Source organism: Brienomyrus brachyistius, chromosome 20 (assembly GCF_023856365.1).
Source record: "Brienomyrus brachyistius isolate T26 chromosome 20, BBRACH_0.4, whole genome shotgun sequence".
In the NCBI taxonomy this organism is placed as follows: Eukaryota; Metazoa; Chordata; class Actinopteri; order Osteoglossiformes; family Mormyridae; genus Brienomyrus; species Brienomyrus brachyistius.
Window position 1 is genome coordinate 17,767,546 of NC_064552.1, and position 26,060 is coordinate 17,793,605.

At 43.7% G+C, this 26,060-nt stretch overlaps 1 protein-coding gene, 1 long non-coding RNA gene and 14 other non-coding genes across 16 annotated transcripts; 15 read left to right on the forward strand and 1 right to left on the reverse strand.

The window, feature by feature from the left end:
• Positions 1 to 306: 306 nt before the first annotated feature.
• On the forward strand, positions 307 to 379 carry trnaf-gaa (transfer RNA phenylalanine (anticodon GAA)). The gene has a single exon. It is a non-coding gene; the product is annotated as a tRNA-Phe (tRNA).
• A 224-nt stretch (positions 380 to 603) lies between these two features.
• trnai-aau (transfer RNA isoleucine (anticodon AAU)) lies at positions 604 to 677 on the forward strand. The gene has a single exon. It is a non-coding gene; the product is annotated as a tRNA-Ile (tRNA).
• Positions 678 to 1,826: 1,149 nt separating this feature from the next.
• trnaq-cug (transfer RNA glutamine (anticodon CUG)) lies at positions 1,827 to 1,898 on the forward strand. Its single transcript has one exon. It is a non-coding gene; the product is annotated as a tRNA-Gln (tRNA).
• Positions 1,899 to 1,995: 97 nt separating this feature from the next.
• Positions 1,996 to 2,069, forward strand: trnai-aau (transfer RNA isoleucine (anticodon AAU)). Its single transcript has one exon. It is a non-coding gene; the product is annotated as a tRNA-Ile (tRNA).
• A 1,021-nt stretch (positions 2,070 to 3,090) lies between these two features.
• Positions 3,091 to 3,163, forward strand: trnaf-gaa (transfer RNA phenylalanine (anticodon GAA)). Its single transcript has one exon. It is a non-coding gene; the product is annotated as a tRNA-Phe (tRNA).
• Positions 3,164 to 3,218: 55 nt separating this feature from the next.
• Positions 3,219 to 3,290, forward strand: trnaq-cug (transfer RNA glutamine (anticodon CUG)). The gene has a single exon. It is a non-coding gene; the product is annotated as a tRNA-Gln (tRNA).
• Positions 3,291 to 4,779: 1,489 nt separating this feature from the next.
• trnai-aau (transfer RNA isoleucine (anticodon AAU)) lies at positions 4,780 to 4,853 on the forward strand. The gene has a single exon. It is a non-coding gene; the product is annotated as a tRNA-Ile (tRNA).
• A 1,318-nt stretch (positions 4,854 to 6,171) lies between these two features.
• trnai-aau (transfer RNA isoleucine (anticodon AAU)) lies at positions 6,172 to 6,245 on the forward strand. The gene has a single exon. It is a non-coding gene; the product is annotated as a tRNA-Ile (tRNA).
• Positions 6,246 to 7,394: 1,149 nt separating this feature from the next.
• trnaq-cug (transfer RNA glutamine (anticodon CUG)) lies at positions 7,395 to 7,466 on the forward strand. Its single transcript has one exon. It is a non-coding gene; the product is annotated as a tRNA-Gln (tRNA).
• A 97-nt stretch (positions 7,467 to 7,563) lies between these two features.
• trnai-aau (transfer RNA isoleucine (anticodon AAU)) lies at positions 7,564 to 7,637 on the forward strand. The gene has a single exon. It is a non-coding gene; the product is annotated as a tRNA-Ile (tRNA).
• A 1,144-nt stretch (positions 7,638 to 8,781) lies between these two features.
• Positions 8,782 to 8,853, forward strand: trnaq-cug (transfer RNA glutamine (anticodon CUG)). Its single transcript has one exon. It is a non-coding gene; the product is annotated as a tRNA-Gln (tRNA).
• Positions 8,854 to 8,950: 97 nt separating this feature from the next.
• trnai-aau (transfer RNA isoleucine (anticodon AAU)) lies at positions 8,951 to 9,024 on the forward strand. Its single transcript has one exon. It is a non-coding gene; the product is annotated as a tRNA-Ile (tRNA).
• A 1,144-nt stretch (positions 9,025 to 10,168) lies between these two features.
• On the forward strand, positions 10,169 to 10,240 carry trnaq-cug (transfer RNA glutamine (anticodon CUG)). Its single transcript has one exon. It is a non-coding gene; the product is annotated as a tRNA-Gln (tRNA).
• A 97-nt stretch (positions 10,241 to 10,337) lies between these two features.
• Positions 10,338 to 10,411, forward strand: trnai-aau (transfer RNA isoleucine (anticodon AAU)). Its single transcript has one exon. It is a non-coding gene; the product is annotated as a tRNA-Ile (tRNA).
• Positions 10,412 to 11,774: 1,363 nt separating this feature from the next.
• Positions 11,775 to 14,163, reverse strand: LOC125715988 (uncharacterized). The gene is made up of 2 exons (XR_007384235.1): positions 13,920 to 14,163; positions 11,775 to 12,888 (listed from the first exon to the last, which is right to left on the reverse strand). It is a non-coding gene; the product is annotated as an uncharacterized LOC125715988 (long non-coding RNA).
• Positions 14,164 to 19,518: 5,355 nt separating this feature from the next.
• Positions 19,519 to 21,890, forward strand: LOC125715982 (uncharacterized). The gene is made up of 2 exons (XM_048988170.1): positions 19,519 to 19,558; positions 20,302 to 21,890. The coding sequence occupies exons 1-2, from the start codon at positions 19,551 to 19,553 to the stop codon at positions 21,017 to 21,019; spliced, it is 726 nt and encodes a 241-aa protein (XP_048844127.1). The 5' UTR covers positions 19,519 to 19,550; the 3' UTR covers positions 21,020 to 21,890.
• Positions 21,891 to 26,060: the final 4,170 nt, after the last annotated feature.

Here is a 26,060-nt window from a genome sequence, read left to right on the forward strand (position 1 = left end):
CAGTTCCCCTAGCTAAAAACTACACAGAGGCATCTCAGCTTCACACTTCTGACCGCCTTCTTGCCCATCCTTGCATCTGTGCACTTTCTCACACATTCCACTGTCTGACATATTGTCTTTGTTGAGCAACAGTCTCGTGTTAGCTTGAGAAGAGCCTCTCACCTGACTCGTGTACTATGGCTTAAAATCGGACACTTCTCATAGCTTGCTGCTGCTCCAGGTTGACATTCACTACATGTGGCTCAGGTGGGGAGATGGGCTCCAAAGAAAGAGGCAGAAAACGGCAAGAGTGGAGCTCACGGTTGTGCCGGAATAGCTCAGTTGGGAGAGCGTTAGACTGAAGATCTAAAGGTCCCTGGTTCAATCCCGGGTTCTGGCAGCACGTGACGTGAGTCTTGGAGCTCGTCTCTGCCTTGGGCTGCGATGTACCCGCTGGTTCCATGGTGTAATGTTTAGCACTCTGGGCTCTGAATCCAGCGATCCGAGTTCAAATCTCGGTGGGACCTGTCATGGGCTCAGTTTTGCGCCCCAAGGCGCACTCTTGCCCAAAAACGTTTCTTTTGCACTTTTTGCATGTGGTGTAGCCGACCTTTTCTGCCGTTTGGCCGGTTAGCTCAGCTGGTTAGAGCGTGGTGCTAATAACGCCAAGGTCATGGGTTCGATCCCCATACGGGCCAAGCTTTCTCTTTCTCCCGGTGGTCGGAGCGCTTGGAGATCAGAGGTAAGGAAAATGAAAGTGTCCGACGTGATTATAAGAACACAGTCGTGCCAGATTCACCTGCGTCGTGATGAGAAAAAGAAATAGAGGATACACGCATTTCTCTTAGCTGACAATTCTGCAGCAAGTGGACTGGCAAAGTGTACGTCTACATACACAATTTGCTCAAAGAGCGTAGTACTTCTTGAAGAAAAATCCAACCCGCACTGTAAAACCATGCTGCCTTCTGGTGTTGTTTACAAGTTTCTGATGGAACGAGCTTTTTTGGAGGCATTTATTGGAAAAGTCGACGGAGTTGTCAAGCATCCCGAAGCAGCACTTCCACTAGAAGGTCCCAGAGTTCTTGTGCTTCAAGCACTTCAATTTATAAATACTCCGTTGATCTTAACAGTTGTGTGAAATGAGCTGTCATCACTCCGTTTTTGCTTTAGCAATTTTTCCGGTCTTTCGGCGGAAAGCCGGTCTCGTGTGTTTGCATGGGTGGTTCAGTGGTAGAATTCTCGCTTGCCACGCGGGAGGCCCGGGTTCAATTCCCGGCCAATGCAAAGCGGCTCTTTTAATAACTGTACACTCAGCGCTGAACTCCAGCTAATTCAGTCTTATCTCAAGACAGGTACTCCACATTTCCGCTCAACCCCTGGCAAGCGGAGCCCTGAGGCTGGCTCATTACAGTTCCCCTAGCTAAAAACTACACAGAGGCATCTCAGCTTCACACTTCTGACCGCCTTCTTGCCCATCCTTGCATCTGTGCACTTTCTCACACATTCCACTGTCTGACATATTGTCTTTGTTGAGCAACAGTCTCGTGTTAGCTTGAGAAGAGCCTCTCACCTGACTCATGTACCGTACTATGGCTTAAAATCGGACACTTCCCATAGCTTGCTGCTGCTCCAGGTTGACATTCCCTACATGTGGCTCAGGTGGGGAGATGGGCTCCAAAGAAAGAGGCAGAAAACGGCAAGAGTGGAGCTCACGGTTGTGCAGGAATAGCTCAGTTGGGAGAGCGTTAGACTGAAGATCTAAAGGTCCCTGGTTCAATCCCGGGTTCTGGCAGCACGTGACGTGAGTCTTGGACCTCCTCTCCGCCTTGGGCTGCAATGTACCAGCTGGTTCCATGGTGTAATGGTTAGCACTCTGGGCTCTGAATCCAGCGATCCGAGTTCAAATCTCGGTGGGACCTGTCATGGGCTCAGTTTTGCGCCCCAAGGAGCACTCTTGCCCAAAAACGTTTCTTTTGCACTTTTTGCATGTGGTGTAGCCGACCTTTTCTGCCGCTTGGCCGGTTAGCTCAGCTGGTTAGAGCGTGGTGCTAATAACGCCAAGGTCATGGGTTCGATCCCCATACGGGCCACGCTTTCTCTTTCTCCCGGAGGTCGGAGTGCTTGGAGATCAGAGGTAGGGAAAATGAAAGTGTCCGACGTGATGATAAGAACACAGTCGTGCCAGATTCACCTGCGTCGTGGTGAGAAAAAGAAATGGAGGATACACGCATTTCTCTTAGCTGACAATTCTGCAGCAAGTATACTGGCAAAGTGTACGTCTACATACACTATTTGCTCAAAGAGCATAGTAGTTCTTGAAGAAAAATCCAACCCGCACTGTAAAACCATGCTTCCTTCTGGTGTTGTTTACAAGTTTCTGATGGAACGAGCTTTTTTGGAGGCATTTATTGGAAAAGTCGACGGAGTTGTCAAGCATCCCGAAGCAGCACTTCCACTAGAAGGTCCCAGAGTTCTTGTGCTTCAAGCACTTCAATTTATAAATACTCCGTTGATCTTAACAGTTGTGTGAAATGAGCTGTCATCACTCCGTTTTTGCTTTAGCAATTTTTCCGGTCTTTCGGCGGAAAGCCGGTCTCGTGTGTTTGCATGGGTGGTTCAGTGGTAGAATTCTCGCCTGCCACGCGGGAGGCCCGGGTTCGATTCCCGGCCAATGCAAAGCGGCTCTTTTAATAACTGTACACTCAGCGCTGAACTCCAGCTAATTCAGTCTTATCTCAAGACAGGTACTCCACATTTCCGCTCAACCCCTGGCAAGCGGAGCCCTGAGGCTGGCTCATTACAGTTCCCCTAGCTAAAAACTACACAGAGGCATCTCAGCTTCACACTTCTGACCGCCTTCCTGCCCATCCTTGCATCTGTGCACTTTCTCACACATTCCACTGTCTGACATATTGTCTTTGTTGAGCAACAGTCTCGTGTTAGCTTGAGAAGAGCCTCTCACCTGACTCGTGTACCGTACTATGGCTTAAAATCGGACACTTCTCATAGCTTGCTGCTGCTCCAGGTTGACATTCACTGCATGTGGCTCAGGTGGGGAGATGGGCTCCAAAGAAAGAGGCAGAAAACGGCAAGAGTGGAGCTCACGGTTGTGCCGGAATAGCTCAGTTGGGAGAGCGTTAGACTGAAGATCTAAAGGTCCCTGGTTCAATCCCGGGTTCTGGCAGCACGTGACGTGAGTCTTGGACCTCCTCTCCGCCTTGGGCTGCGATGTACCTGCTGGTTCCATGGTGTAATGGTTAGCACTCTGGGCTCTGAATCCAGCGATCCGAGTTCAAATCTCGGTGGGACCTGTCATGGGCTCAGTTTTGCGCCCCAAGGCGCACTCTTGCCCAAAAACGTTTCTTTCGCACTTTTTGCATGTGGTGTAGCGGACCTTTTTTGCCGCTTGGCCGGTTAGCTCAGCTGGTTAGAGCATGGTGCTAATAACGCCAAGGTCATGGGTTCGATCCCCATACGGGCCACGCTTTCTCTTTCTCCCGGTGGTCGGAGTGCTTGGAGATCAGAGGTAGGGAAAATGAAAGTGTCCGACGTGATGATAAGAACACAGTCGTGCCAGATTCACCTGCGTCGTGGTGAGAAAAAGAAATGGAGGATACACGCATTTCTCTTAGCTGACAATTCTGCAGCAAGTGGACTGGCAAAGTGTACGTCTACATACACTATTTGCTCAAAGAGCATAGTAGTTCTTGAAGAAAAATCCAACCCGCACTGTAAAACCATGCTGCCTTCTGGTGTTGTTTACAAGTTTCTGATGGAACGAGCTTTTTTGGAGGCATTTATTGGAAAAGTCGACGGAGTTGTCAAGCATCCCGAAGCAGCACTTCCACTAGAAGGTCCCAGAGTTCTTGTGCTTCAAGCACTTCAATTTATAAATACTCCGTTGATCTTAACAGTTGTGTGAAATGAGCTGTCATCACTCCGTTTTTGCTTTAGCAATTTTTCCGGTCTTTCGGCGGAAAGCCGGTCTCGTGTGTTTGCATGGGTGGTTCAGTGGTAGAATTCTCGCCTGCCACGCGGGAGGCCCGGGTTCGATTCCCGGCCAATGCAAAGCGGCTCTTTTAATAACTGTACACTCAGCGCTGAACTCCAGCTAATTCAGTCTTATCTCAAGACAGGTACTCCACATTTCCGCTCAACCCCTGGCAAGCGGAGCCCTGAGGCTGGCTCATTACAGTTCCCCTAGCTAAAAACTACACAGAGGCATCTCAGCTTCACACTTCTGACCGCCTTCTTGCCCATCCTTGCATCTGTGCACTTTCTCACACATTCCACTGTCTGACATATTGTCTTTGTTGAGCAACAGTCTCGTGTTAGCTTGAGAAGAGCCTCTCACCTGACTCGTGTACCGTACTATGGCTTAAAATCGGACACTTCCCATAGCTTGCTGCTGCTCCAGGTTGACATTCCCTACATGTGGCTCAGGTGGGGAGATGGGCTCCAAAGAAAGAGGCAGAAAACGGCAAGAGTGGAGCTCACGGTTGTGCAGGAATAGCTCAGTTGGGAGAGCGTTAGACTGAAGATCTAAAGGTCCCTGGTTCAATCCCGGGTTCTGGCAGCACGTGACGTGAGTTTTGGAGCTCGTCTCCGCCTTGGGCTGCGATGTACCCGCTGGTTCCATGGTGTAACGGATAGCACTCTGGGCTCTGAATCCAGCGATCCGAGTTCAAATCTCGGTGGGACCTGTCATGGGCTCAGTTTTGCGCCCCAAGGCGCACTCTTGCCCAAAAACGTTTCTTTTGCACTTTTTGCATGTGGTGTAGCCGACCATTTCTGCCGCTTGGCCGGTTAGCTCAGCTGGTTAGAGCGTGGTGCTAATAACGCCAAGGTCATGGGTTCGATCCCCATACGGGCCACGCTTTCTCTTTCTCCCGGTGGTCGGAGTGCTTGGAGATCAGAGATAAGGAAAATGAAAGTGTCCGATGTGATTATAAGAACACAGTCGTGCCAGATTCACCTGCGTCGTGGTGAGAAAAAGAAATGGAGGATACACGCATTTCTCTTAGCTGACAATTCTGCAGCAAGTGGACTGGCAAAGTGTACGTCTACATACACTATTTGCTCAAAGAGCATAGTAGTTCTTGAAGAAAAATCCAACCCGCACTGTAAAACCATGCTGCCTTCTGGTGTTGTTTACAAGTTTCTGATGGAACGAGCTTTTTTGGAGGCATTTATTGGAAAAGTCGACGGAGTTGTCAAGCATCCCGAAGCAGCACTTCCACTAGAAGGTCCCAGAGTTCTTGTGCTTCAAGCACTTCAATTTATAAATACTCCGTTGATCTTAACAGTTGTGTGAAATGAGCTGTCATCACTCCGTTTTTGCTTTAGCAATTTTTCCGGTCTTTCGGCGGAAAGCCGGTCTCGTGTGTTTGCATGGGTGGTTCAGTGGTAGAATTCTCGCCTGCCACGCGGGAGGCCCGGGTTCGATTCCCGGCCAATGCAAAGCGGCTCTTTTAATAACTGTACACTCAGCGCTGAACTCCAGCTAATTCAGTCTTATCTCAAGACAGGTACTCCACATTTCCGCTCAACCCCTGGCAAGCGGAGCCCTGAGGCTGGCTCATTACAGTTCCCCTAGCTAAAAACTACACAGAGGCATCTCAGCTTCACACTTCTGACCGCCTTCTTGCCCATCCTTGCATCTGTGCACTTTCTCACACATTCCACTGTCTGACATATTGTCTTTGTTGAGCAACAGTCTCGTGTTAGCTTGAGAAGAGCCTCTCACCTGACTCGTGTACCGTACTATGGCTTAAAATCGGACACTTCCCATAGCTTGCTGCTGCTCCAGGTTGACATTCCCTACATGTGGCTCAGGTGGGGAGATGGGCTCCAAAGAAAGAGGCAGAAAACGGCAAGAGTGGAGCTCACGGTTGTGCAGGAATAGCTCAGTTGGGAGAGCGTTAGACTGAAGATCTAAAGGTCCCTGGTTCAATCCCGGGTTCTGGCAGCACGTGACGTGAGTTTTGGAGCTCGTCTCCGCCTTGGGCTGCGATGTACCCGCTGGTTCCATGGTGTAACGGATAGCACTCTGGGCTCTGAATCCAGCGATCCGAGTTCAAATCTCGGTGGGACCTGTCATGGGCTCAGTTTTGCGCCCCAAGGCGCACTCTTGCCCAAAAACGTTTCTTTTGCACTTTTTGCATGTGGTGTAGCCGACCTTTTCTGCCGCTTGGCCGGTTAGCTCAGCTGGTTAGAGCGTGGTGCTAATAACGCCAAGGTCATGGGTTCGATCCCCATACGGGCCACGCTTTCTCTTTCTCCCGGTGGTCGGAGTGCTTGGAGATCAGAGATAAGGAAAATGAAAGTGTCCGACGTGATTATAAGAACACAGTCGTGCCAGATTCACCTGCGTCGTGGTGAGAAAAAGAAATGGAGGATACACACATTTCTCTTAGCTGACAATTCTGCAGCAAGTGGACTGGCAAAGTGTACGTCTACATACACTATTTGCTCAAAGAGCATAGTAGTTCTTGAAGAAAAATCCAACCCGCACTGTAAAACCATGCTGCCTTCTGGTGTTGTTTACAAGTTTCTGATGGAACGAGCTTTTTTGGAGGCATTTATTGGAAAAGTCGACGGAGTTGTCAAGCATCCCGAAGCAGCACTTCCACTAGAAGGTCCCAGAGTTCTTGTGCTTCAAGCACTTCAATTTATAAATACTCCGTTGATCTTAACAGTTGTGTGAAATGAGCTGTCATCACTCCGTTTTTGCTTTAGCAATTTTTCCGGTCTTTCGGCGGAAAGCCGGTCTCGTGTGTTTGCATGGGTGGTTCAGTGGTAGAATTCTCGCCTGCCACGCGGGAGGCCCGGGTTCGATTCCCGGCCAATGCAAAGCGGCTCTTTTAATAACTGTACACTCAGCGCTGAACTCCAGCTAATTCAGTCTTATCTCAAGACAGGTACTCCACATTTCCGCTCAACCCCTGGCAAGCGGAGCCCTGAGGCTGGCTCATTACAGTTCCCCTAGCTAAAAACTACACAGAGGCATCTCAGCTTCACACTTCTGACCGCCTTCTTGCCCATCCTTGCATCTGTGCACTTTCTCACACATTCCACTGTCTGACATATTGTCTTTGTTGAGCAACAGTCTCGTGTTAGCTTGAGAAGAGCCTCTCACCTGACTCGTGTACCGTACTATGGCTTAAAATCGGACACTTCTCATAGCTTGCTGCTGCTCCAGGTTGACATTCACTGCATGTGGCTCAGGTGGGGAGATGGGCTCCAAAGAAAGAGGCAGAAAATGGCAAGAGTGGAGCTCACGGTTGTGCCGGAATAGCTCAGTTAGGAGAGCGTTAAACTGAAGATCTAAAGGTCCCTGGTTCAATCCTGGGTTCTGGCAGCACGTGACGTGAGTCTTGGAGCTCGTCTCCGCCTTGGGCTGCGATGTACCCGCTGGTTCCATGGTGTAATGGTTAGCACTCTGGGCTCTGAATCCAGCGATCCGAGTTCAAATCTCGGTGGGACCTGTCATGGGCGCAGTTTTGCGCCCCAAGGCGCACTCTTGCCCAAAAACGTTTCTTTTGCACTTTTTGCATGTGGTGTAGCCGACCTTTTCTGCCGCTTGGCCGGTTAGCTCAGCTGGTTAGAGCGTGGTGCTAATAACGCCAAGGTCATGGGTTCGATCCCCATACGGGCCACGCTTTCTCTTTCTCCCGGTGGTCGGAGTGCTTGGAGATCAGAGATAAGGAAAATGAAAGTGTCCGACGTGATTATAAGAACACAGTCGTGCCAGATTCACCTGCGTCGTGGTGAGAAAAAGAAATGGAGGATACACACATTTCTCTTAGCTGACAATTCTGCAGCAAGTGGACTGGCAAAGTGTACGACTACATACACAATTTGCTCAAAGAGCGTAGTAGTTCTTGAAGAAAAATCCAACCCGCACTGTAAAACCATGCTGCCTTCTGGTGTTGTTTACAACTTTCTGATGGAACGAGCTTTTTTGGAGGCATTTATTGGAAAAGTCGACGGAGTTGTCAAGCATCCCGAAGCAGCACTTCCACTAGAAGGTCCCAGAGTTCTTGTTCTTCAAGCACTTCAATTTATAAATACTCCGTTGATCTTAACAGTTTTGTGAAATGAGCTGTCATCACTCCTTTTTTGCTTTAGCAATTTTTCCGGTCTTTCGGCGGAAAGCCGGTCTCGTGTGTTTGCATGGGTGGTTCAGTGGTAGAATTCTCGCCTGCCACGCGGGAGGCCCGGGTTCGATTCCCGGCCAATGCAAAGCGGCTCTTTTAATAACTGTACGCTCAGCGCTGAACTCCAGCTAATTCAGTCTTATCTCAAGACAGGTACTCCACATTTCCGCTCAACCCCTGGCAAGCGGAGCCCTGAGGCTGGCTCATTACAGTTCCCCTAGCTAAAAACTACACAGAGGCATCTCAGCTTCACACTTCTGACCGCCTTCTTGCCCATCCTTGCATCTGTGCACTTTCTCACACATTCCACTGTCTGACATATTGTCTTTGTTGAGCAACAGTCTCGTGTTAGCTTGAGAAGAGCCTCTCACCTGACTCGTGTACTATGGCTTAAAATCGGACACTTCTCATAGCTTGCTGCTGCTCCAGGTTGACATTCACTGCATGTGGCTCAGGTGGGGAGATGGGCTCCAAAGAAAGAGGCAGAAAACGGCAAGAGTGGAGCTCACGGTTGTGCCGGAATAGCTCAGTTGGGAGAGCGTTAGACTGAAGATCTAAAGGTCCCTGGTTCTATCCCGGGTTCTGGCAGCACGTGACGTGAGTCTTGGAGCTCGTCTCCGCCTTGGGCTGCGATGTACCCGCTGGTTCCATGGTGTAATGGTTAGCACTCTGGGCTCTGAATCCAGCGATCCGAGTTCAAATCTCGGTGGGACCTGTCATGGGCGCAGTTTTGCGCCCCAAGGCGCACTCTTGCCCAAAAACGTTTCTTTTGCACTTTTTGCATGTGGTGTAGCCAACCTTTTCTGCCGCTTGGCCGGTTAGCTCAGCTGGTTAGAGCGTGGTGCTAATAACGCCAAGGTCATGGGTTCGATCCCCATACGGGCCACGCTTTCTCTTTCTCCCGGTGGTCGGAGTGCTTGGAGATCAGAGGTAAGGAAAATGAAAGTGTCCGACGTGATTATAAGAACACAGTCGTGCCAGATTCACCTGCGTCGTGGTGAGAAATAGAAATGGAGGATACACGCATTTCTCTTAGCTGACAATTCTGCAGCAAGTGGACTGGCAAAGTGTACGACTACATACACAATTTGCTCAAAGAGCGTAGTAGTTCTTGAAGAAAAATCCAACCCGCACTGTAAAACCATGCTGCCTTCTGGTGTTGTTTACAACTTTCTGATGGAACGAGCTTTTTTGGAGGCATTTATTGGAAAAGTCGACGGAGTTGTCAAGCATTCCGAAGCAGCACTTCCACTAGAAGGTCCCAGAGTTCTTGTGCTTCAAGCACTTCAATTTATAAATACTACGTTGATCTTAACAGTTGTGTGAAATGAGCTGTCATCACTCCTTTTTTGCTTTAGCAATTTTTCCGGTCTTTCGGCGGAAAGCCGGTCTCGTGTGTTTGCATGTGTGGTTCAGTGGTAGAATTCTCGCCTGCCACGCGGGAGGCCCGGGTTCGATTCCCGGCCAATGCAAAGCGGCTCTTTTAATAACTGTACACTCAGCGCTGAACTCCAGCTAATTCAGTCTTATCTCAAGACAGGTACTCCACATTTCCGCTCAACCCCTGGCAAGCGGAGCCCTGAGGCTGGCTCATTACAGTTCCCCTAGCTAAAAACTACACAGAGGCATCTCAGCTTCACACTTCTGACCGCCTTCTTGCCCATCCTTGCATCTGTGCACTTTCTCACACATTCCACTGTCTGACATATTGTCTTTGTTGAGCAACAGTCTCGTGTTAGCTTGAGAAGAGCCTCTCACCTGACTCGTGTACTATGGCTTAAAATCGGACACTTCTCATAGCTTGCTGCTGCTCCAGGTTGACATTCACTGCATGTGGCTCAGGTGGGGAGATGGGCTCCAAAGAAAGAGGCAGAAAACGGCAAGAGTGGAGCTCACGGTTGTGCCGGAATAGCTCAGTTAGGAGAGCGTTAAACTGAAGATCTAAAGGTCCCTGGTTCAATCCTGGGTTCTGGCAGCACGTGACGTGAGTCTTGGAGCTCGTCTCCGCCTTGGGCTGCGATGTACCCGCTGGTTCCATGGTGTAATGGTTAGCACTCTGGGCTCTGAATCCAGCGATCCGAGTTCAAATCTCGGTGGGACCTGTCATGGGCGCAGTTTTGCGCCCCAAGGCGCACTCTTGCCCAAAAACGTTTCTTTTGCACTTTTTGCATGTGGTGTAGCCAACCTTTTCTGCCGCTTGGCCGGTTAGCTCAGCTGGTTAGAGCGTGGTGCTAATAACGCCAAGGTCATGGGTTCGATCCCCATACGGGCCACGCTTTCTCTTTCTCCCGGTGGTCGGAGTGCTTGGAGATCAGAGGTAAGGAAAATGAAAGTGTCCGACGTGATTATAAGAACACAGTCGTGCCAGATTCACCTGCGTCGTGGTGAGAAATAGAAATGGAGGATACACGCATTTCTCTTAGCTGACAATTCTGCAGCAAGTGGACTGGCAAAGTGTACGACTACATACACAATTTGCTCAAAGAGCGTAGTAGTTCTTGAAGAAAAATCCAACCCGCACTGTAAAACCATGCTGCCTTCTGGTGTTGTTTACAACTTTCTGATGGAACGAGCTTTTTTGGAGGCATTTATTGGAAAAGTCGACGGAGTTGTCAAGCATTCCGAAGCAGCACTTCCACTAGAAGGTCCCAGAGTTCTTGTGCTTCAAGCACTTCAATTTATAAATACTACGTTGATCTTAACAGTTGTGTGAAATGAGCTGTCATCACTCCTTTTTTGCTTTAGCAATTTTTCCGGTCTTTCGGCGGAAAGCCGGTCTCGTGTGTTTGCATGTGTGGTTCAGTGGTAGAATTCTCGCCTGCCACGCGGGGGCAGGTTGCGAATAGCTGTAACAGAAAACCAGCCAATCAGAGGGAAGCCTTTTTTTGGTTCATCTGTGCCGTTTAAAGGATCGAGAGGATCGGTTCGAATCCGCCTTCAGGTATCGTAAAATATGAGATATGCCAGTGGAAAGTATTGCAAATAAATAATAAAATATAATGAATTAGTCGTAAATTTAAAAGTACTTTATACAAGATTTATTGGATGAATGCTGCTACTCTGAACATTGTAAATGATTGCACCACTTTGGCAGTAACTTACAAGTTTATTAATTTTACTCCTTTGTTTGTCAAATTGTGTTTAATTATCATTAATATATTGTAAAGGACTGTTGATGTACTGCTTAAATTATTAAAATGATAAAATGTGAGATCTGTGAGTGGAAAACACTGAAAATTAATTTCAACTGTACATTTCACTACATGTTGTACTTGTAGTAACTATGTATGTAATGAATAAAGAATAATTTAAAATTAGATTTTGTAGTTCATACCAAATTCATTGGATGAATGGTGCTACTTTAAACACAGTAAATTACTACACTGTATTGGCAGTAACTGACTAGAAGTATACTGATTTTTCAGTTATTCCTGTGTTTGTCAAAGTTTGTCATTAAGACTCCCCACAAGGATTGTTGATGAACCGCTTAAAAAATATTAACCAACATATTGGAATGTTCTTATGATGCAGAACCTATCGTGTTAGATGACATAATAAAGTTGTGAAAAGCAGTCGTGTGCAGAAAAAGTCTGCTGTGTGATTTTTGTTTAACCAGGAAAAAAGCAGCATGTAATATTTCAATTAAATATCAATTTTATGTTTGACATAGTTTCACAGAAAAGCAAGAGCAAGTCCTAAAATACCACCAGCAAGCAGTTATGAAACAGGAAAAGCTCTGCTATAAAAAAATAAACTTTACTAGCAAAACATGGCTATATTTAAGACATGCACCAAGGTTCCAGTCATCATTGCAGACATGACAACACTGTTAAAAATTTGGGATAAATTATTCAAAACATGAGGATCCTGGGTGCATTTATTGAAATGACTTTTGACACTGACGTCTGACAGACAGACCCAAATAAAAATCATCAGTGTAACCAAACAGTCAGGTTCTGAGGATGAAAGTAGTGTGTCAGGCCCCCTCTATACAAACATTTCAAATTTTACAATAGAATTTTACGTCTCATTTTATTACATTTCTGTAAATACTAATTAAAGATAAGTGTTTTAGAACTAAAACAGAAAACATAAGGCCAGCATTTAAAAATAACTGCTTACAATGACTAAATGAAGATGAAAAGCAATCACTTATTAACAAGGATAAACTTCCCGTTAAAAACAAGAAAACCTGATAAAAAGGTGGCATGTGTGTGACGCTGGCCTGAGTGAGAGCAGGAATGCCGAGCAGAGGGCTGGGTCAGCTATGGGGGGCAGGGTCCCAGAAGATGGTATGTATATAATATGGATACATAGAGTGCCTGTTAACAGTGCAGGTAGAACATGACAGATTTTCAGCCATGCATCAAGGTCAGTGTAACAATCTTAATCACATCAATACAACATAAAACAGACACATTTATAACAAACAAAATATATCACACAGGAAGATCTTGAAGATGAAAGTACCTCTATACAAATATAAAGCATTTTTTATGTATCTTACTGTTTTACACAAATATAAAAGCATGGACTATACTCATAAAGAGAGGTCTTATTGAAATAACATGGAACATTAAAGGCATCCGGTGTAGATGTGCAGGCTGTTTGGTTCCTGTTTCAGGTTCATGCAGCAGAATCTGCAAAGGCGGCCTTGGTTGTCGTGAGTCTGGCCCTTTTCTCCTTGTCTCCATATTCTGCTTCATCTGTTTCTTGGCGGCCTCCAGTTCCTTCTGGAAGAATTCTGTCTCTGCAAATTCATCCAAGGCCATTTTGGTGTTAAAGAGCTAATATTTAACCTAAATCAGGTAACACTTTACTTAAGGCCATTGCTTTGGTAATTTATAAACAAATGCATAACAAATAATAATGCATCCATAAAGTATTACACACATGGCTATAAATATTTATCAAAATGCATAACACATTATTGCCATGTGTATTATGCATTATGAATGCACTATAGAAAGCTTCATAATGCATTGCAATGGTCGGTATAAGCATTAATGATGCTTTATGCTGTATTACAAAGGTATCTACCATGCATTATAGATGACAGCTTCATAAGGCAGTCATAATGCATAACACACACGGCTATAATGTGTGATGCCTTTATATTATATTATATATATAATGTAATGCTTTATCTTAATATTTTAAAATGACTAAAACAAAAAAAGTTATCAAAAAGCATTTATGGTTCTGCCTGTGATACTATTAGTACTCAAGTTCTTCTGTTCAGTGCAGTTTATAATTGATCAGACAGAAAATAATCTACCAAGCGACAGATGCTCAGGTCACTGATCAACGCAAGTTTGTCAGAAACGGACTGACAGGATTTTTTAATGTTATGGCATGAAAACTATACACAGCAATATAAAAAAAATTATCATGTTCATTCATTATTCCGCGTGTCATTTTATCACAAGCCATAGACACATAAACTATGCCACAAACCTAGCATCAGCCTCTTATAAAGTGAGCGATAGTAGCCAATTTGACACAAAATTACTGACAGTACAAGATTTTATAATATAACAACATAAAACCACACACATTATCAATAACGGTCAGGTTAATTCATTATTATTATTATTGTTTAATTCATTAATTACAGCTAACATGTACGAGAGACAGAATTCGGTCAGTTATCTCTCATCAAACAAGTGAAATAGTTGCAATATTTAATGTTATCATAAGCGAGCTGATATTAAAAAACCTGGAGACATAACTGTAAATTTATCCTGAAGTTTTACATTTACCCAAAACAACGTGTCTTACCTTTGATAGATGAACAGTAAGTGTAAATAACCGAAGCGAGAAGCTGGTGACTCGTCCTGTGTCCACAGAAGTTTATCCATGTAATAAAGATTTTAGAAACTTTGCGTCTTTAAAATCTCGGAACAGCGCCACAAAGTCGTAGTGGCCAAAAATATATTACATCCGTAGTGGTTTAGCACTACCATAGAGAATGAATGGGAAACGGTTTAGGGCCGTTTAGCTAAACTATTCTCGCCGCCCGCAGCGGCAACTGGTTAGCTCTAATTGCTTTCTTTTATTTTTGCGTTTCAGGCAAAACTACATAACACTTAAAGACACTTCCGGCATGTAAATGGAGAACGAAATTATAGTTATACCGAATCTCCTACACACAATACCAAGGTTACCAACTTTGCTCAGCTGACCGGAGTCAGACGTTCAATTCGCCATAACCCGGAACTTCATCAGAAGTAGTTAGAAAATGGATGGATGGATGGATGGATGGACGGACGGACAGATCAATAAAAGTACAGGACATCCATTTTACAAAGAACCGTCAACACTAAATGTGTGCACTGGTCATGCTCCTGGAAATTAAACTTCTTTTCTGAAAAGCAGCATGTTCATAAATTAGCTGCTGTTATACCTTGGGGAAACAAATGCAGATGAAACTGTAAAACAAACTGCAGTGGCAAAACAGTTCTGGCTGCCCGCCAGCCCTTCTGCCTGTGCTGCCCTGCCTGCCTACCCTCCTGCCCATGACATCCTGTCGGCGACATGCCACAAAGCAACCCTTCTTTGCCACAGGAAATGTCTGGTGCAATTTCTTTTTTAATTGTACATGTCAATTGCATAATACCTTAAACTAATTCTTTATTATTTCTATCATCATCATCATCATCATCATCATCATCATCCTGATAAGTATTTCATTAGTATTCCACGGTATTTTGATTTTTCAGGAATCATTGTGTGTACTGTATACTTTTAAATTAGTTTGCACTATATGTAGTGTCTCTGCACCTGTGCCTTACGTACTTGCTGCAGCTTGCACAACAACTTCTCTCAGGCATCAGTATAGTTTATCTAATGCAATATTTGTTGTTTGTTTATTAAGTGGTTTTAGGTATTTTGTGTGTTCCACTTAATTTAGTGTAATTAGTCCTAGTTGACTCAGGTTTAGTTTGATATTTCCTTCTGTTTGTTCCTCTGCATCATGCTACTGTCATAACATGTCAATGTCTTACCTAACTTTTGTGCATTATGTTTTGGAGAGAAAAAAATCATGACTTTTTTTTTTAGATTCATCCACTGATTCTATCACCTCTGACACATCCCCCCTCAATATTTGTTTGTTTGTTTGTTTATGTATTTGCTTGGGGGGTGGAATTAACAAACAGAAATAACTGAATGAATCAGGGTAGTGAAAAACATTTATAAACTTATAATTTTGGTATTGGTATGATCCTGTTCTGGTTAGTTAGCCGAGGGAGTAAATCATCAGGAGTTTCATCTCTCAAACTCCTACTACACTCACTCAGCATCACAGTATGGACTCCCCAATGCAACTGATCTGCACGTACTCTGGGAGGAAACCTGGTTCGGGAACAGCACCATGCAGGACAGACGAGCTCTACAGAGGGTTGTGCGATCAGCTGAGCGCACCATCTGCACCGAGCTCCCTGACCTGCACTCAATCTACAGCAGGCGGTGCTGGACCAAGGCCAAGAAGATCGTGAAGGACCTCAGCCATCCCAATAATGGACTGTTCATTTCATTAGAATCTGTAGAAATTGTGGATAAACTTGTTCTACTTTACTGACACTGTGCAAAAGTCTCTGACCACTGACTGCTATTGTTAAAACTTAAATTGCATCCATTACAAAACTAAAACAATATTTTGAAGCAACTTAAGTTTAATTTAATTAATTAAATTTTATTTTAATATAAATGTAAGTAATTAGTCAACATGTTTCAATAGCTATGATTATGTACATTACAAACCTAAAATAATATTTTGAAGCAGCTTAAGTTTAATTTAATTAATTCAATTTTATTTTAATATAAATGTAAGTAATTAGTTAACATGTTTCAATAGCTGTGATTATGTACTTTACTCAGTCTAGGAGCCATCAGGATATGCAAATGTTATTTATCCAAACCACTGTGAAACGAACAGTGTTGATGATGACTGGACTGTTTCTTTATTCAACTAAAAGTAATGAATCAAATCTAATCTTTATTTATGACTTTTTTTAATTTTATTTTATCCCCAGTGCTTCGAGCAGGCATTTCCTGCTCTGCCCCGTGTGCAAGAAGACACAGCCAAGCCTCTCAGTGCATCTGGCTAGGGTGTGCATGAAGAGGTCTTCGAAAGAGGCCATCCAGGAAGTGATGGAGAAGGAAAAGCAGAATTCCCTTGAACTTCTGCAGTGGGGCAGGGTCTTCAGCTACATTATGCCTGTCAAAGTGTGTCAGCTTAGCCATTTCAGAACCTCTGCTAAAATCATCCTAGTATTTGTAACGACCATCCAGTGCAGCCATGTATTTTTTGACTTGGCCACTAGCACACCTCATACAGTACAGCTAGTCAATCTGTCACTGACTTTTTAAACCAGTATAATTAATTATTTAATTGAGCTGTTGGTGAAATTTAACAAAATCATGGAACGGCTGAGGTGCCCCTGGGGAGAAGTTTGGGAACTGAAGCGGTGTTCATCTAGCCATCCAACTAGATATCAGTAACGCTTTAGAAAACAGAAGAAGTTATTACTAGTTTTTATTGTGTTACTCTTAATTTGCACATGTTCTAATGTTAAATTGTGTCATTTATTCTAAGTCAAAGTACACTTGCTACCCAGATAAACAGCTTTAAACATTTCTTTGGACTGCCTAAGACTTTCACACAGTACTGTATGTCTTAGAACATAAGAAATTTACAAATTAGAGGAGGCCTTTCGGCCCATCAAACTCATTTGGGAAGAACTTAACTAATAGCTCAGAGTTGTTAAAATCTTATCTAGCTCTGATTTAATCATCTCTCCCAATATAATATTGGGATAATTTATTCTCTTCAGAGGCCTCCATAGAATAGTGCATCCATCCCCTCACTTATGTTCAGACAGTCAGAATAACAACAGCATCATCAATTTCACAGCTAGATTTAAAAATTGCTTTAACATAGAGTGATTACAGAAAAAAAGGTAAACAAATATTAACAAGATTATTAAAACGTAATAGACATATTCGTCATTCAGACATATTGCGCTTTTTTAAGAGCAGAAGGGATACATTAAATCACGATTATATTTTGTCCATAATATATATATATATATATATATATATATATATATATATATATATATATATATATATATATATATATATATATATTTACATATATATATATATATGGTGGTGCAGTGGTTAACACTGTTGCCTCACACCTCTGGGACCCAGGTTCGAGTCTCTGCCTGGATTACATGTGTGTGGAGTTTGCATGTTCTCCCCGTGTCCTCGTGGGGTTTCCTCCGGGTACTCCGGTGTACCCCCACAATCAAAAACATGCTGAGGCTAATTGGAGTTACTAAATTGCCCATAGGTGTGCATGTGAGAGTGAATGGTATGTGAGTGTGACCTGCGATGGGCTGGCCCCCCATCCTAGGTTGTTCCCTGCCTCGTGCCCATTGGGAACTGGGATAGGCTCAGGAACCCCCGCGACCCAGTAGGATAAGCAGTTTGGAAAATGGATGGATGGATGGATGGATATATATATATATTTATAATTTTACATCATTATAAATGAGAACTATAAGTGATTGCTAATTACTGTTAACTAATGTCCTGTAATCAGTGGAGGCACACGGACACTTTGGCCAGTTATCCTATTTCTTCAGCGCCAGCCCAACACCCAGCACCACAGACAGTGACCTGTGTTACTGTGACATCTGGTTCCTTCATTGGCTCTATTTATTTTTCTAGAAATAACTAATTGGCTCTTCCAGACTATATGAAGAGAATATTTTATTTTTATTTAGACTAAGAAACTACAGAAAATCAGCTCTGCATGTGATCTCCCCTTTACTGCTCAAGGAGGGCACACGCACATCAACAAATATCAATGCAACAATTACAGATGAACAATTTCTCACAGCTTCAGAAGAAGTCAGAGTTATGTGTAATTCAGAAATTGTCTAAGACCTCTGCTAGAACATTTTCTGCACTTCAAAATAAATGACACCTGGGTCCATTAAAAGAAGGTGATGCTGCCTGAACCACCAGCCAAGGCTGGGAGGAAAGGGAGGAACACTAGTAAAATGAAGGAAGAAAAGCAGCCCACCCTATCTCATGGTCACGGATACAAAAGTCAGGGAGTGTTATGAAGAAGACACCACACTTAAGACCATGGTTTTATGCAGTGAATTACACCAGAGAGAACTTTTGCATTTTAACTGTGTTACGTAACATTCCTCAGCCTTCATTTTTTTCCACAGAATGCAGGACATAATTTACGGTGCCAAACAAAACAGCGGAACTGCATTGTAGCCAATTATTTGTTTCAGTAGTTTTAAGATAAATAGAACATAAAATGGTTGTTTTACTTAGGTAAAAATCCAGTTGAAACAGACTTTATTTTAAAAAAGTTACATTGGCTTTAAGTGATGGCACATGTCGCTTGTGTTAATACTGCTTTGATTTTGAGGATGAAGTCTGAAGTGTAGGTGACATGCAGAAGCATGCAATTTGACGTTTGGGGATTGTAGTTTTTAATGGGACAATTTGAATAAGGAATACTGGTGATATGCTTTTTAAGGGGACAGCACACGAAAATTATAATACAGAGTATTAAAAGAACCGCTCTTTAAAGGAACTGAATTATCTTAGTGTATTTTACATCACAAGCACTCTCGGTCCGTTGGGGAGTCCGTCCCACTGTACTTGGAGAATGCTGCCATGCATTAATCATAAATTTCATTCAGTTGTGCGACAGAAGTTCCCTTCTAATGTTTTCTTCAACATAACAAAGTCCCACGGTAACAAAAGCGCTGAGGCCAGGATCGTTAATTGCAATGTGGGGAATGCAGACCAGCTGGGGTGGGGGATCGTGCTCAGTCACGGTAAAAGGCAAACGGGTAAATTGTGAATACGCTCTTAATCTAACTACAGCTTCTTGAATTGTGGGAGGCGTGTGTAACATAACGTTGTTCCACATACCAATATCACTACGTATCGGTATCGCAAAACAAAGTTTTAAATGTTAAGATTCTGTCATTCTGAAAATCAGAGTATTTAAGACATTATGTTACATAGCGATTTGTGGAGATAAATGCCCTCGGACGGTAGCGTTCATTTCATATTAAGTCTCTTTAAGTCATTGTTTTATGTTATGCAGGATGAATGTGCGAATTTTAATTAATCATCCTTTAAGGGTTATATGCTTACGGTGTTGTATACTATTCTCGGTGAACAAGTTAACTTATAAAAGTCTGTTCCTCTAATTATAGAATAATATATAGAATAATTATACAAGAGCTATAATTATTATGATGTTATTTAATTGTGTGGGCCGTGTTGCTTGATTACATTTGACTCTTCGGCACGTGGGACGCTGCCGGTTTGAAAGACGCAGCTTCACTTGTTTTCTGCACCAAGATGACGAGGTACGTTGCTTTTCTGCTCCCATTTTATCGGATAATTTTTCTTATTTAGTATCTGTCAAATTTGCATGTATATTAAAATATGTTTGGTGAGTAAAGTCAGTATATTGCTTTTAAATAAAGTGATTTTGTTCCGGGGTACAATGTTAATTATATTTAAATTTTATGCGCAAAGTGTAGTTGATATTTCGCTTTTCCGCGTGCGCTTTACTGCGCTTAAGTAAATAATTGCGCTTGCTTGTGAGTAAATTAGTTCATTGCTCTTAAATAAAGTGAATATTGTTGCGGGCTACTGTGTTGGTTATATTTAAATTTTATGTGCAAGTCGGCTAGTTTCCTGTGCCGCAAAGTCTAGATGATATTTCACTTTTGCACGTGCGCTTTCCCGCGCTTTCATGTTGCATTCGGAAGAGGATGCGGGTGGTTGCGCTCGGTGCTGCCTACAGCAATGATATTCCAGCAGACCAGGAGAGGGCAGATGTATTGCAACAAACACAGATAAAAGTAGTGAAGCAAGACCTGAAAAGTTTGTTTGGTGACTAAAATCAGTATATTGCCATTTAGTAAAATTTAAAATTGTTCCAGGCTTCTTTCTTGATTATATGTAAATTGTATGTGAAAGTTAACTAGTTTCCTATGCTATAATGCAGTTGTTCATTGCGAAGGTGTCAGTGCAGAACTGAATTCCATGTGCCAGGAGTGACTGACGGCTCTATTGTATTGCTTGTGTGTTTTTCCTCATTCAGAAACAAACGAATTGCAAAAGCTGTCAGCTGGAGCAACGATCGATACTGGGCAACTTGGGACAAGTGGATGGAAGTGATTGACTGGGAAGATGAGGAAGAGCTGTGCTCCCCAGCAGAATCACCCTCTGACCAGGCTGACCGTTCCATCGTGTCACACACCCGAAAGCCAATTGCCAAGGCAGTTAGCTGGACGGATGATGTGTATTGGGCAGCCTGGGACAAGTGGGATGAGATCATCTGCTGGGGTGAAGAAGGAGAGTGCTCCCCAGCAACTCCACCCATCAACCAGCCTGGGAGGGATAAGGGGTTAGACATGCATGGGTTAGAGGTTTTTCTGTTAAATGAAAGGACAGTCTCCATAAAGCCTGCAGATGACCACCAAGACAGGCTGAAAATAGGAGCCGTAGTGGTCGACCTCTGCCAGTTTGAGCTAGATGGTGTAAATGATAAATTTGAAATTGTCGAAATACAAATTGGAGAGGTCAAATTGGAGGAGACTGCAGAGAGGGGTTTTAATTCAGAATTTGAATTGGAAATTATGGATGTGGAGATAGAGGTTGTAGACAGTGAATTCCAGCTGAATGCTCTTAATTGGGAAATTGCTGGAACTAAAGTGGACAAATTATTAGTGGAACACCTGAACATAAATAATCTAGAAGCAGGCAGTGTGAAGGTGTCCACATCAAATGGGAATGTGGTATATGTCAATGGTATGTGAGTGTGTTTGGTAATGATGGGTGTGAATGGTGTGTGTAAGTGGTGTGTGTGTGTGTATGAGAATGGTGATTGAATGGTGTATGTGAGTGAATGGTGTGTGTGAGTGACAGGTGTGTGAATGGTGTGTGTGAGGTAATGGCATGTGTGAGTGAGTGTGAGTGGTAATGGCGTGTGTGAGTGAATGGTGTGTGTGAGTATATGGTGTATGTGAATGGTCTATGTGTGTGTGAATGGGGAGTGAATGGTGTGTGAGTGACTGGTGTGTGTCTGGTGTTTATGAATGGTGTGTGTGAGTGAATGCTGTGTGAATGGTGTTTATGAATGGTGTGTGTGTGAGTGAATGCTGTGTGAGTGACTGGTGTGTGAATGGTGTTTATGAATGGTGTGTGAATGAATGGTGAGTTTTTGTGTGTGTGTTTGTGTGTGTGTGTGTGTGAATGATCTGTGTGTGTGAGCCTGCCCTGTGATGGGTTGGTGTCCCATCCTGGGTTGTTCCCTGCCTCGTGCCTGTAGCCTCTGGGATCCATCTGACCGCCTGTTCCAAAAGGCAAATTGATCCCCACATCCCTGAACAGGAGAAGCGGTTTTAGAAAATGGATAAATGTTCCCAGAGGTGTGAGGCAACAGTGCTAACCACTGTACCATGCATATGTATAGGATATGTAGAAGAATACCTGTTGCAGTTATCTGATGTGTGTGTTTTTCACTCTCCCTGCCGGCCCCTGGAGGTTTGGGCTTCCCCTTTGAGTCTGGTGCCTCCCAAGGTTTCTTCCTTCTAGGGAGTTTTTCCTTGCCACTGTCGCCTATGGCTTACTCACTGGGGGCTTTGGGTGGGGGTGCTCTAAAGCGCTTTGAGACAATGTAATGTTGTGATATCGTGCTATACTTTGTTGTGTAATTTTCTATTTACTCATGCAAATAAATAATTGTTTGATAACAAAAAGCACTTGTTTCATTCTTTTTACTGCGAGCATATCAGTCACTTCCCTTGTGCTCCTGCATTCAAAAATGAAAGTTTGTCCTGCCCTGCATTTAATTGCCATGGATTCTACGGGAATGCAGACCTCTACTTTGGTGGAATCCTGCTGTTGTTGTAGATGGTCTGCTCAAACGCTTTCACATTGTGTACAAGCAGATTTGTTTCTGTATCTCTGTAGAGAAGCATTCTTTTCTTCTACCTGGCAAATCCACAAATATAATAGCAATCCACCAAGGTGCAAGTGCACCTAGCTCTTAAAGAAAATGTTAGAAAAAATTAGTTTATAGCATGTTTAAACCATAAACACAGCAGTGACTGAGTACATCGCTTGTGGACCAGGCGCCTGGCTTTGACTATTTTTCTGCCATTAAACTAGCAAAGGTGGCTTGGCCATGACGTAAAATAACTTGTGCCTTTAAATTGTTAAAAAAAAGTCCTGTGTGTTGTAAAGTGAGGTATGAAACAGATACCAGGTCGTTTCAGTAACGGTCAGCGTACGTTTTCTTCATGTGATTTTGTGGTTTCAAATGTTTCATTGGAATCAATAGTATTTGCCAATTCCAGTTGCCAGGTAACTTCAATAATTTGAATAGAATACATGATAACATTTTAAACTAGATTACAGTTAATTGTTATTTTTCTGTTTAAAAAAGACAATTGCTGTAATTTACATACGACAAAACCTGTAAAAGACATTTTGGAATTCTTTTCTAAATGAAATGAAGGTACTTTGTTACTCCCCTTGGGGAAATTCTATTTTCACCTACCCCATTTTGCCCTACTTGACACATGGGCACAGACGAAGGTGACAGCAAGCCTGGCAGCAAAGGGCAGCCACCTGTAGGGACACCCATGGAGCTGGGGGTTTTACAGTGATTAACAGCAATTTTGCAATACTTTTCTGGCAGTTTTTTTTGCTAGGAATTTACAGTCAATTCTACACTGAAACAGACGTCATTCCTAAGCGCAGCATGGACTGCTTCTGGACACAGTATCAAATGCGACTTCCAGAGTCACTTGAGTAAGCTGGAGATGCTACATCCCCGGGTAAGATTACCTGCAGTAGGCAGCCTACCAAAAGAGGGCCTTTCCTGTTCCCTTGGTGAATTAGAAAACCAGTGGAGAGAGCTCTCCTGTTGCAGTTTCACAGAGATGAACAACATGGAGAACTTTGGATTGAGGTTTTGCAGTATGAGGGTGCTGAAGGAAAAAGGAGTTTTAAAGACATTGGTCTGCCTGTACTGCAGATTTTGTCTCTGCCCATTTCAGATGTTCATGTAAAGCGTGAATTTACTAATGTGACATTCCTTAAATATAACCACCGAAACAGAACGGTTGTAAATTTGCTGTCCAGATTGGTAGATGTACAACTTGGACTGCAAAGAGATGGACTGACACAGAGGCGGAGCTATGGATAGGCCTGGGTGGGATTGACAGCTGGGCCCACCCATTCAGATTAATGAAATTACATTTTTTATATATAAATTACCGGCTTCTAACTGTTCCTATACATCACTGTTGTTACTGTGGCAAGTACAATAGAATGTGTGAGCTCCCTCTAGTGGTGCTCTAGGTAGAACACCACAGTCGTAGGTGTATTATTGTTGCAGTCACCATGTTGTAAATATATAAGCCAATTTAAGAAAATTTGGGGTAATGAGTTTCACTCAGAAGTCCATCCATCAGCCACTTTTCCATATTTAAAGGCTGCAGGAGGATGCTCACATGGAAAAAAAAGACTAATTCATTTCTTTATCCAAAACTATTTCTTTCCTCATTCATTAAAACGAAAAGAGCTTTAACTTGTGCGTGCATTGCTTCATTTTAAGCAGCATTATGGAGTATCATTGAAGATAGAAAAGTTTATGAAGGGTCTGATTTTCGACATCTTTTACTCCTGGTTTGGGCTATAAAATTGGAAGGAGTTGCCAAACATGACCGTGCAGGGTCTGCGCTGTTCTCATCTGTGAACAGTGTGTGGGTTTGTGGGTCAGGCATAAATTTGGGGGGAGGGGCTCCCTCCAGCATTAAAATAGGGAGATATCCCCCAAAATAATATAATTCTTCATATTCAAAAAAGTACAGATAAAATTAATCTATCTCACCAGTTAATGTAAAGTTTTTTCACCCCAAGCACACCTACCCTTCCCGAAAATGGTTTAGTCTGAAGTCCTGCTCTGGGGTACGTTTCCTATACCACGATGCACTTTGCAAAAGACAAATATATATCAGGAAAATATATAGCAGGAGATGAAAGAAAAAAGATACATTCTGCGGGCCATGGCTGCTGCCGCCTGGCAGAGGGTATGAGGAGGAAGTGCAGGGACGATGTCAGCATCACCAAAAGGATGGTTGCAGCACTCTGGAGGGAGCAGGTGAGGTGGGCTGGGGGGAGCACCAGTCTGCATTCTCTCACTCCTGGGGAGGACCGAGTATTGGCCATCCTAGATCTCAGAAGCACTTGAGGGAGTCCCGGGGTGCATAAATCTCTGTAGTCTACCCACCTCCCAGACATCTGTGCTTTCTACTCCCCAGCCACTTCCTCTTGGCCCACCAACATTTGTCCCCCTGTAGTGTGATCACCAGGGTTCCTCAATGTGTGGCACCTCCACACCTGGCTCCTCTACATCAGCCATCCCTCCTATAGGCCCCTCTACATCAGGGCGACACTGTCCCCTGAGTCCCCAGAATACCTTTCAGTCTGGTAGATCACCAAACCCCAACCATCCTGCTTCCTTGTCACCACACGCCCCTCCTTCCCCCCACGCACTCAAGCCCACTGGTGCAGAAACATTCGCTGCCAATGTAGTGAAGAGCTCCTCAGGTCTGAAGGTGGAAAAAATATCTGTTCTGAGGGGCATCCGGGAGGAACCGGCAGCCCTGATGGAGCAGTATGAAAGACACCATAAAGAGGTGATCGCCTACCGGAGAGAGACACTGGCCTTACTGGCCCAAAGGGTCAGGAGGCCCAGTGTGACAATATACTGTATCTCCCCACCTCTTAATGTCAAGGGCGCCTCCAAGGGGCGGCCACATCCCTCCTTGGAAACCTCTGGCCACCCCTGTGGCAGCCCCCAAATATGGCTGTAGAGAGATTGTTTTATAGCGAAAGCTGTGGTGCACTCAGGGACCATTAACTGTGTAGCACCTGGGGCCTGCATCATGAAACTGAAAGTCTGAGTTAGAACAAAAGTTTTAGCCTAATAAAGTCAAACAAATGCAATGCGCGATCATAAAAATCATGCCTGTAAGAAGGCTCCTGCAGTTTTAAGGGCGCACCGGTGCATGCAAAGGACTGTGGGTGCACTGTGGGGACACCGAGGCACGCGCTGACAGCGTGTTAGAACTTAAAGTTTTTCCTGGTCAGCAATATATGGAAGTCCTTACATTATATGTATGTATTAAGTTATATAATTGTGCTATGTAATTACCGAATGACGCTAAACTCATTTAGTTTGGCTTTAATTATGCTGATGTTTAATGCCGGTGTTGTGCTGCAAACTGCCCCTCTGCCACGGATTGTAATCTTTCATTTTAAAGGAAGTGTAACTTCATTTATCTTGCTTTAAGCAAACTGAAAACTCACATTACTTGTTTATAATGATATTTTACAGACAAACCTGAAGTTAAGATTAACTACCTCCTGTAAAACGTCGCAAATGTGACATGATTTAAAGGCGACAGTAATGCTTCGCTTTTCGACGACAGACGCCTTCAGTCGCAAGAAGTGTTTCATTTTCTTGAATAATATTTTTGATACTTTGTTGAATTAATTCTGCCTCGATATTTTTGATATTCTGTCTTCTTTTCATACTTATAATGCGGCGAATAGCTTCATACTCGGCACATCACACCTGGAAATAAAATAACATCGAACTAAGCAACAGAAGTAATCAGAACATAAGAACATAAGAACTATACAAACGAGAGGAGGCCATTCGGCCCATCAAGCTTGCTTGGGGAGAACTAAACTAATAGCTCAGAGTCGTTAAAATCTTATCTAGCTCTGATTTAAAGGAACCCAAGGATTCAGCTTGCACTACATTATCAGGAAGGCTATTCC